Below are 11,631 nucleotides of genomic sequence, written 5' to 3' on the forward strand. Positions count from 1 at the left end.
GGCAGAATCCTGGACTCGGTGCATCCCTAAAAATAAACTAATGTAAAATTGAATGAATTAATTTTGTTACAACAGCACCACCTTCTGGTCAGTTTCTGACTATGATGAAGCAGAGGAAATTGTCAGGAGAAATAAATAGGGCTAGTCTGATGTTCTTGTGGTTAGAAAAAATGTAAGAAAAGTTATGAGGATTGTAATGTACACAAACTTAGATTGTAAGCTCTACAGAGCAAGGACCTCCTTTCTACTGTGTCTCATACCACAGGGCATCTCTCTGTATTTATACGTATTTATTGTGTAGGGACCCATAGGGTTAAATGGCCCCTGTGCCTTTAAATCCTTACAGGTTCAGCTCCCTTAGTTGGTAGGCGGAAGGGAATGTATCTAAGTTAGTTCATTAACATATGTGTGCTATTGGCTAGAAGGTATGGTGACCATTTCCTGCCTCACTTTGGTATAGTGCTGGGAGAGGAGTGGCGTCTTCTTGTTTGTTTTCACCTGAGGAACAGGGTGGATATTTGCTGAGAGCCCTGTGCATGGGCCCAGGCCCAGTTAAAGTCGGGGAAGAGGGCCCCGTGAATGAGGCATTAGATAGTGACAGGTGTAGCTCCCTATATAGTACCACTCTAGGAGTGGGTTGAGCTAGAAAGAGCAGTTCTGAGCTCAGCTGGAGGTATCTCTCCCAGGCCATATTGCCTGTAGTGTAGGGATCCAAGTGAATAGGGAATCAGGATAGAGAATTCCCTCAGGGGATCCACTACTGGGTGCGGCAGAGGTGAAGGGAGATTCCTGCCAAGTCTGTCTGCAGGGGAGTGTCAGTCTGTATTGCACTCTGTATGTGGTGTTGCTTGTACCACTGGCCCCTGAGAAGCTGTATTGTGAGTAACCCTGTGGGTGTTCAATAAACACTTGCTATTTTGTTGTTTGCAAGAACCTTTGGCGCCCTCTGTTTTCACTTTTCTGCATAGCAGCAAGAGAGGTGTAGTTGCACAACACCCTCACCTTCCTCTTCCACTTAGCGAAGGCCCATTCTGTGTGAGAGAGTGCAGTGTAACCCATTTTCTACTGGTACTAGTCCGGGAAGGCAGCTAATGAGCTGAAATAGAGGTTACAATATATTTCAAGATTGTGCAGGGCTGCATATCCTTGAAGCACTTTATAAATAAAGTCATACATACATACACATATAAAGAGTGTTCACTCACAGAGGAAATGTTTGTGTTGTATTCAAAGGAACGTGCTGCTCCCACACTCAATTCTAGGAGCAGAAATCATTATGCCTTCATGCTCACACCGTGGCAAAGGTTACAAAATATGGATGCAAATCACCATGTTTTTGCCCATCCTGTCTTACACTTGATATATAAGGTCTATTGTCTTTGAGTCAGCTAGATAAATAAAATCACAGCATTAAATGCACCCCCACATGCATTCAGCAATCATGAAAAAAACATCTAAGTTGCCCATATCCATTGCTGGCCATAGGTCAAACTATACAATAAGTGGCCCAGAAATATATGGGGCCTTCTTAAGAGGTTGGCTGTGAAATTTGGCTAGTTTCCTCCTCAACCCTCAAATGCTAAAACGTTGCTCTCTGCTCTCCCCCAGTGGAGACCAGTATCCATTGACTATATTGGCAAAAACTTTTGTGGCCTAGGAAAATCTAAAAACAGAAGTAACATTTCCTAAATGCCAGTGGGTGACATGCTGCTTATGTGATCCTACCATCCTTACAGAAAGCTTTAACTTCAATGGTTCTTAGGATGAGCCAGCAGAAGCCACAGAGAAAAAGGGAAATATTTGGTTTATTAGCTGAAAATGATGTAATGACGTGTATTTATGTAGGTTATGGGAAAATATTGTCTGGCAAACTTTTTTTTAAATTTGGCAGTTACGATAAAGCATTTTGGCACAAAATTCACAGATGCGTTAGGATCATAATTAACTTGCGCCATCTAGTGGCTATTGTTTCCATATTTAATTGGCTTAGCATTTGTCTTTATAATGAATCAGTTCTACTTGCAGCAGCAACATTTTTTTTGTCCGTAATATTTTGCATCTAGGTGGATGTATTTTAGATATGAGTAATACCTTGTAGGGTCAAAATTCTAAATGTAACTGGTAGCTTTGGAAGGACTTTATACAGACACATATGTATAGTAAGCAAATAACTCATTAAAGGGCATAATTCACCCTCCCTTTTTGTTCATCTAGTTGGGCTTGTATAGAAAAGGTGCATCAATAATTTTCCACAACACTGATTCTGCAGATTAAAAGGGAACCATGATGTTCTGATGAATTTCCAAAATGCCTTAGACTACAGTCACACAGGGCATACCATTTGCTTCTCTCCACCTGAGTTTCGTGGGCAGGTGGAGAAAAGAGGATTGTCTCTCATCTACAGATCCATGTAGCTGCACTGACAAGTACAGCATCAGCTGTAGCTACACAAAAGCAGAGATGCAAAAAAATGTGTAAGCATGCATTTTTGGGCTGATCTCTTCTTTGTGTAGATACACAGGCTAACGCTGTGCCTGTCAATGGAGCTACATCGAGCTGCAGATTTAAGCAGCTTCTCTCCATCTGCATTTTGTAGGCTAGTGGAGAAAAGCAGATTTTCTCTCTTCCATAGCTCCATGCAGATACAATGAAATGCGTGTGACTGTCAGCACGTTTATTTTAATTGGTAAGGCTAGTCCTACATCAAATCTGCTCACTAAACTCTAATTCCTCAGTTGTCATGCAGTCCTTCCTGGCCTTGTTGCATTGTAAATTGATGGCTTCTGAGGGAGGGGTTGGATTACAATGTGAGTTTAATGGGGATTAAAGTGAATTTAATTAGCAGATCTGATGTAGGACTAGCCTTTCAGATTAAAATGAAGGTGCTGACATGCCACGATACCACATATTAATAAACTGATAGTGCTTATGTATATGTATATATGTACATATATATATATGTATGTATATTTATTTATATGTACTGCTGGCTTGCAAAAATCTTACATATTCTCTTTCTGTATAGGCTAAACAAGCAATTTTGGAAATGGATGCTATACGTAAGTACTTGCCTTTACCAGAATTGTACAATCTAACCCAGAAAAACATGATTAGAGAATACTCAGACCTGCCCAGTCCTGTTCCCTGGATCACTAATGGAGGAATATTTTTGACAGCATGACTAAAACACAACTTGAGGCTTTGACATTTTAGCATTAATCCTTTGAATTACGTTTGAATGATATTTCCCTGCATACAGACATTTACTGTAATTACAGCCCTGCTCACACACATCACTCTTTCATACATCTAGAGCAAAAGCACTAATTAACATTCTTTTGTGATTGTCCAGATCATCCCGGGTTCTCCTATACCCCAGAGGGAGAACGGAAATCACCTTTAAACTTGAAAGAAGATCTCGCATCATGCAGAGTCAGAAGAAAGTCAGGTATATATCTTATACCTTGAAAACTGTTCGGTAGAAAAATAACCATTATGAAGTTAACAGTTGCATAAACACTTATACACATGCCAATAAGGGGAAACAACCCACTACCTGGTTAAAGAATTTCCACCTTGTAGACCCCAATTTCTACATAGAAACAAAGCATTTAATTATAGAATTTAGCTGCACAGTTTCTGTTTCTCTTCAACCTTTAATATCAACATCCCTCAAAGGCTTCTTATAGTATAGAAATCCTGCTTATTAAATGAATAAGTCTTAAAGGGCTTGTTCACCTAAATTAACTTTTAGTATGATGTAGATAGTAATATTCTGAGAGAATTTGCTCTTGGTCTTGTTTTTTTATCTTTGTGTGTTGTCATTTTAGCTTTTTGTTCAGCAACTCTCCAGTTTTGAGTTTTAGCAGCTGTCTTGTTGCTGGAGTCAAAGTTAACTTAGCAATAAAGCAGTGGTTTGATAAGATAAGTAATAAAATATAACAATAATAATACATTTGCAGCCTCACAGAGCAATCGTTTTTTGACTTCCAGGATAAGTAACCCCCATTTAAAAGCTTAAAAAGTATTGCAGGAAGAAGGCAAATAATAATAAAAAAAATGAAGACCAATTGAAAAGCTGCTAAAAATTGCTCACTTTATAACATAGTAAAAGTAATTTTAAAGGTGATCTACCCCTTTAAGCTGGCCAGCCATACACACCGATTATTTAGTACAAAGTATTATTCTTATGAATTATATGCTGGCCGGCTAATCCCAACAAATATCTATGTATCATTGATATTGGTTGGTTAGTTAGTGGTTGGAGGTTTGAAAATTAAATTACCATGTTACAGGATTGGCCAGTGCATGGCAGATGTTAAATGTAATAGTTATATTTTTTTTTTTAATTATTATTTTGTATGATAGAAGAAAGGGGGAAAGCACCACCCCAACATAGAACAATGATCAGGTTACAACTGAATCAGCCTTAGTATTCATAATCTTCAGATGAGCTACTAGCAGAGATTATCTGGAAAACCCCAGGTCCCAAGCATTCTGGACACAGGTCCAATACCTGTACTTCAGGCTTGAAAATTAACCTTTGTGTTTAGTTCATCATTTCCAAAATAATTTCCTGACTATTAAATGTCTTTGTTTTTCAGAACCTTCGTCTAATCTACACAAAGTCATGAAGCAAGATGGTGAGTAGATTTTCACTGTTATTTTTCTGTGTATTTGAATCAGTTCAATAGTATTCAATTTTATTTTTAAATTGTGTGTGTGTGTATATATATATATATATATATATATATATATATATATATATATACCTATATCTATAATTTAATTCGTACTGTACTAATCTAATTATATTCTCATATGTTGCTTTTCAGGTTTAAGCCCAGAGATGCAAAAGGTAAGCCCAGATATGAAATGTGCATGTGAATAAGCTGTAGTGTGATCTGTTTATGACATATTCTTGGCCTGGGTATTCCTCGCCTATAATAGGGCTACTGGCAGTCCCTTCAGATACACGCAACAGAAATAATACTTGATTTTGTATAGCATTCCCATTTCAGGGTTCTTTATAGTTATTATAACCTCTTATAGGGTCCTGTAAGCTTTTAACCCATTTCCTGTTTTCTTAACAACTCTTCTAGGCCATCAATTTAGCAATTAAATAAAACTGTACTTTCAGGCTGTGAGTCTGAAAACTGTTTGCATTGTGTATTTTTAATCATTTTATTTTAGTTACATTCCTCATATTAATCTTCCTCTACTCTCTTTTGAAAATGATTTTAATGGTCTCTTTCATTACTGCATGATGGTCATTTTAAAGGGACAGTTAACCTTTAGCTTTACTTTTAGTATAATATAAATTGACTAGCAACTTTTCATTTGGCCTTCATTTTCTAATTTTCAGTTTTTTTTAACCTTTTATCCTGTCTTTCACCAGTAACTAAAAACGTTATATTTATACTTTTATGGAAAATAATCCTAGTATTGAAGATTATACATTTTATTCTATACATCTTGCAGTCTGTATTTGAAACCACCGGGTGGGTTGAGAGTGCTGAACCTAGTAATCATTTTAGTTGGAGATACTGTGATATTCAATAATGTAACTCTTATTTCTTGTAACCAACTGATTCCACAGAGAAGTAGCATACAGGGCAATTTGCTATGCCAGGCTTCTAAACTCAGTGGAAGTGATCTGCTTCGTGGGTCTGGGATGAGAAAAGGTGGCTCAATGAATCACAACAGCAATATGACCCGGTCTCAAGATTTCTACAACAAAGAAGGTCTAAGTGTGCGCCTTGGGCCAGCGGAGCAGTCTGACGCAGATGATGAAGAGGAGTCTGAACAGGTGTGAAAATAATTACCAGTAGTACTTAAACAGGGCCATTTAAATTTGTTTAATATTTGCATTTACAAAAAAGGACGTGTAACCCTTTCTTGGCACACTCACTTCTTTGGGCTGTATACTTGTTAAGACCAGGAGATTTTTAGTTCTCTTTGCAAATGTAAAAGATGTTGGGAACTGGGATTTTAGCGCAGTGCCTCCACCTAGTGGACACTGAGGAGCATATCTTAAGGGGATTTCCACTGGGAAATATTATTAGCACACACTTTGCAGCAAGGATAACTTTATATAATGGTTGAAATAGAATGTAAAACAACTTTATGGATAACTGATTAACCTACCCTGAGGAACCCGTGCAGTCTATCCACACCTAGCACAGTCTCTTTAGGTGCCTAGTCCCAACTTTGGATCCGGATAGACCACAACCATTTTATTCGGTTCAGTCCCTTCACCAAGAGCTCTTAAGTCCCCCCAGGTAGCACTACCTGCCCCAGAGTACCTTCCCCTTTGGAAAGGCAGCTGCTCCCACGTAGCAGGCAATTGAGTAATACCTGTCCTCACCAGGGGACACACACGGAGATTCCACAGAGGATTCTGTAATCACCAGCAGCCCAGCAGACTTCAGTCTTTGCAGTCTAAACACACACAATTGGCACTGGCTACTCGCTCTGGATCTCTCTTCCCAAAAGCTGGCAAAACAACAGGGGCTCCCTTTATAAACACCGCCCCTAATTTTTGGCTCCAAACCTAGGCACACCTCCTCTCTCCCAACAGTGCACTGGGGCATCCAGCCAATGGGGTTCCTCCCCAGTCTGTAGCTGGGCTGGATGATGTGACAGACAGAAAAACAGGGGAAAGGGTTCTCTGATCCCCTTCAGATGTATACTGTAAAGTACTGGAAATCTCTGATGGGATTAAAAGGGAAGCTTAATAGTAAGATACATTTAATGGCATGACAAAAGACATAAGCACCAGTAACACAGGAAATGGCATTCTAAGGATTTAAGTTCTCTTAATTTACCTACATTACCAAGGCCTCAGAAAACACTTTTAGTGTGGATTTATTGGTAAAGATTGATTTCACAAGCTTACTGACTTTCCCCTGATAGAAAGGATTACCTAGACCCTTTAAATTACTAACTTTTTTTTTGTTTTTAAACCCACAGCTGAGCTCTCAGCATAAAATTAAAGGTGGCAGAAAAAGACTTAACAGCCAAGCTTCAGAGAATGTTGAGAAGCGAAGAAGTATCAATCTAAGTGTATGTGAGAGCCAGGTATGCAGGGTTTCTCTTTAATTAATGTTATCTGATAATATCTGAAATAGAGTATATTTTGCTGTCACTTTTAGAAGCAATGAAGAAAAGGCGGCTGGTTATATGTCCTATAGTTGAATATGAAGTAGAACATGTACATGGAGTTAGACGGGGAACTATCTATGTGTTAGAGCTAACTTTCAATAAAAATCTCTGATTACTGCATGTAGAAAAAGAAATTGCTGAGAGCGGGGGATACCAAAGAAGAAATAGTACTATATTTCTTCACAATAGTTACCCTTTAAAAATGATACCAGCAAACTTAACACAGGGTAGAACTAGATCTCTTTTTTAACAGTCCATTAAGAGAAGGGAACAAATGATTTCAAATTCTATTGTAGCTAATTTGTACTCCTACCAGTTAATATAAATCCTTAAATATTTGTCTAAAGCCAGGTATTATTTAAACATCAATTTCACTGAAGAATCTTTTCCGTTTAATTTTATAGATTAACTCAAAAAGCTCTCTTTGTAAAACTGCTGTATCAGTGATTTTATTGATGTTAAATAAATGTTTAAATATTTATATACATTTATTTTGGAAACTATAATACAATATTTATAATTGATAGACTAATCACAGTTTTGTTTGTATCACTAGATATCAAAAAGCCAGTCAGATGAAGAGTCAACAAAGCTGAATACAGGGCAGATCTTTCCAAGTTCCAGTGGTCATCTTCCAAGCAGACAGAATGGTGCACAACAGAGCAATTCTTTGATTATGAATATCCTTGGAGGTACTGGTGCTCTGAGGAACATCTGGACTGATCATCAAATTAGACAAGCCCTCTTTCCTTCTAGACGCTCTACACAGGAAAATGAGGAGGATGATGATGACTACCAGATGTTTCTGTTGTCTGAATCTGCAACCAGGTTGGAATCGTCATGGTCACAGGAAGAAAGAGTGGCATCAAGCCGGCCATGTAGCTGGCACCTTGGTCTTATGGAAGAAGACACAATACCAAACCCCTCCTGCAAAATTGTCAGGCGTGCAAGTAGTGTTGGAGAGAATAAATCTTGTTCTGCAAGACAACGTAGCCACTATCATAAATCGGGGCCTCATGAACATTTCAATCGTTCACATGAGCGTCATCAACATTTTACTTGTCTTGGCTCTAATGAGGACTTAACCATTGATGACATTGAACATGTTTATGACAATATTAGTTATGAAGATCTGAAACAGATGGGGTTCACCAGGAGACATGATTCTGATGCTCCTATAAATAAGGAAGGAGGGGATTCTCAAAGCCAAGAAGACATTAGTATTAGAAGACTAAGAGAACAGTTTGATAGAACCAGGAACTCCCTAATCCTAAATAAAGAGAAAAATCTAAAGAAAGGAATGTCCAATTCAAATTCACAAGAACTCAGAATAATTGAGGAAAACATTTATGACTCTATTCAGCTACCAGAACAATCTCTGGAGCATGTAAAGCATAAATTGCATTCTAAACGGAGCAATTTTTTGGCTCTGGGCACTGATTTTCAGTCTTGTGATCAGCTTGATAGGTTTGTTTCCGAAGACAGCCTACAGTTCAGCGAAGATGAATCACTGGATCATCGTGTACCAGTGAAAGATGGAGATTTCTGTTATTCCTCTTCAAAGGCTGGTTCAGTATCACATAAGTCTGCAGCAGATAAATTGTCAGAGGAAGTAGATGAAATCTGGAATGATTTGGAAAACTACATTAAGAAGAATGAGGAGAAAAAAAGTGAACGGCTTTTAGCATCATTCCCTGTAAACAAAGATGACGTTCTTGAAAGGCGCCATGTAACGTACATGCCTTGTTTCAGCAAAGATATGGAGTATTCATTGTCGTCATTGTGCTTGCCAGAAGATTTGCCTTCACAGAGGACAATACTGAATACTTCACAAATAAGTAATGATAATAGTAGCTGTGGAAGCTCAAATAGTGGCTCATTACTAAGTCTTAAGAGGACTTCCATTGTAAGTGAAACAGGCTTTCTAGAATCACCCCTTTTTGCTTCAAACAGCACTATTCCCTATTCCGAAGATACATGTTCTTCTCAAACTTTAGAGAGCACTGATAAATCAAAAAGCAAGGTTTTTATGATGGCTCGCCAATATAGTCAAAAAATAAAAAAAGCCAACCAGCTTTTAAAGATGAAAAGCCCAGAACAAGAACAGCCCTTTTACAAATCACAGAAAATGAAACCGAAGGATCTTGCAGCTATTATGGAAGAGAAGAAACAAGGAGGCTGTGCTATTGGTAGGAAACTTTTTCAATTGATTTCCAAGATGAAATCTGGGGGCAGGAAGTAGCCTGCAATGTTTTTATATGCCATGCCCACTGTGAGTCTAACATTAGTGGTAGGAAAGCTTTTGGAAGGGGTAATAAGGGATAGGATACTTGAATACATTGCAAATCACAATACCATAACTTAGTGCCAGCATGGTTTTATGCGTAAGAGATCTTGCCAGACTAATTCAATTGCCTTTTATGAGGAGGTGTGCAGGAAACTTGACGCTGAAATGGCAGTGGATGCCATCTACTTGGACTTAAGCTAAAGCATTTGGTACAGTACTTCACAGAAAGTTAATGATAAAATTGAGAAATATTAGCCTGAAACATAATATTTGTATTTGGATAGAGAACTGGCTGAAGGATAGATTACAAAGAGTGGTGGTAAATAGAACATTTTCTAATTGGGTGAATGTTGTTAGTGGAGTACCGCAGGGGTCAGTCCTGGGGCCTTTGCTTTTTAACCTGTTTATTAATGACTGGGAGGTGGGCATAAGAAGTACTGTGCTAAACTGTAAGTTCCAAGTTATGCACTTTGGTAGTTATACATTAAATGGTAGTGTGTTGTGGGGATCCTTAATTGAGAAGGATCTGGGGATTTTTGTAGATAAGTTGTCTAATTCCAGGCAATGTTATTCAGTGGCTACTAAAGCAAATAAAGTGCTGTCTTACATAAAAAAGAGCATTCACTCTAGGGATAAGAACATAATTTTGCCCCTTTTTATCAGTCTCTGGTAAGGCCTCACTGTGAGTATGCAGTGCAGTTTTGCCTCCAGTCCTTAAAGATGAAGGAAAGTCACTTTGGCATTCTACTGCCAATAGATTTGCCACATTAGTGCCACCTAGAACACTATATTTATTCTGCAGAAAACTTTATCATACCTGAGTAAAGAGCCCTAGAAGCTTTCTCCGATTGCAGCTGCCATTTTAGCTTGGTGTTCATAGCTTTCTGTTTGCAGTCTAGCCCTTATAGCTCACATAACACTCCTCCTAAGGGAGGGGGGAGTGAGGTTTATGAATTCTTAAGGGGGGCAGGAGAGAGGAGAGAACTGCACAGATTCTGGCCCCAGGAATGAAGGATTTTTTTGAGAGAGGAAGTCAGATGCCCTAAGAACATGTTTACAGAAAAGGAGACAAGAAATCCTGTGTTTCTTTTGATAGAGTACTCAGTGCAGCTTTTCTGTGAGTGCTTATGGCTGTATTTACATAAACCTTTCTGATAAAGCTTACTTAGTTTTTACCTTTCCTTCTCCTTTAAGAAGGATATTTATTAACTGGAGAGAGTGCCAAGATGTGCAACTAAACTGGTAAGGGAGATGGAAGATTTAAACTATGAGGTTAGACTGTCAAGGTTGGGGAGAAAAGGAGCTTGCGAGGGGACATGATTACTCTGTAAAAGTACATTAAAGGGGATTATAGACATGGGATTTTTCCCATAAAAAGGATCAGCACACCAGAGGTCACCCCTTTAGAGTAGAGGAACCGAACTTTAGTTTGAAGCAGCTTAGGTGGTTTTTTAGGGTGAGGGCAGTGAGGTTGTGGAATGCCCTTCTGAATGATGTTGTCATGGCAGATTCTGTTAATGCCTTTAAGAGGGCCTTGGATGAGTTCTTGAACAAGCATAGTATCCAAGGCTATTGTGATACTAAAATCTACAATTAGTATTGATGTTGGTATATATGTTTTTTTGCTCCCCCATGTCGTACACCTACACAACATCACAGCCACATGTCAATATATTTCCCTAAATTTTTTTTATACGTATTACCAGACCTAAAAGTGGGGTAAATTTTCCACAGGGAAACCTGAAACAAGGTCCCCCCCTCTTGTGCCTGAATCACCTTGTGAAGTCACATAATATCGTTTTATTTTGGGTACCAAAGTAACTGACATAAAGTGGATATGGCACCATTATTCAAACAGTGTACAAAGAAACTCCCTAACTAATCACTAATTTATCAGCATAATATATGAATAACATTTGTCACAGTTTCCCCAAGTTTTGTTAGGCTAAACCACACTTATGTGGTTGTATGTGTTACTGTATGTGTTTGGTAGGTACACTCCTTTTGTGTCGTCTGTGACTTCATATCGGAGTATTATTCAGTAGTAGCACAAAGAGGCATGATGACCATTTAATGCTGGTTATGGTTTTAACAACCTAAAAAAGTCAAGTTTAAACAGTAAATGCTTTAAGTTCATTGTAGGATGAGCCATAAAAGGGTTTACCTTGACATAACTGTAA

General features: G+C 38.4%; 1 protein-coding gene across 4 annotated transcripts in view; it reads left to right on the top strand.

Moving 5' to 3' along the window:
* The window catches only part of plekhg1 (pleckstrin homology and RhoGEF domain containing G1), a 127,189-nt gene that overhangs the window by 111,534 nt on the left and 4,024 nt on the right, over nt 1-11,631 (top strand). For 3 of the 4 annotated variants that reach the window (XM_018094253.2, XM_031901989.1, XM_012963786.3), the window contains 7 exons: nt 3,026-3,059; nt 3,353-3,448; nt 4,605-4,643; nt 4,836-4,858; nt 5,600-5,809; nt 6,973-7,080; nt 7,721-9,353. In XM_018094253.2, the coding sequence (XP_017949742.1) occupies nt 3,026-3,059; nt 3,353-3,448; nt 4,605-4,643; nt 4,836-4,858; nt 5,600-5,809; nt 6,973-7,080; nt 7,721-9,353 (2,143 nt within the window). The remainder of the gene's footprint in view (nt 1-3,025; nt 3,060-3,352; nt 3,449-4,604; nt 4,644-4,835; nt 4,859-5,599; nt 5,810-6,972; nt 7,081-7,720; nt 9,354-11,631) is intronic. The other variant, XM_018094254.2, reaches the window with a different exon arrangement.

Source organism: Xenopus tropicalis, chromosome 5 (assembly GCF_000004195.4).
Source record: "Xenopus tropicalis strain Nigerian chromosome 5, UCB_Xtro_10.0, whole genome shotgun sequence".
Classification (NCBI taxonomy): Eukaryota; Metazoa; Chordata; class Amphibia; order Anura; family Pipidae; genus Xenopus; species Xenopus tropicalis.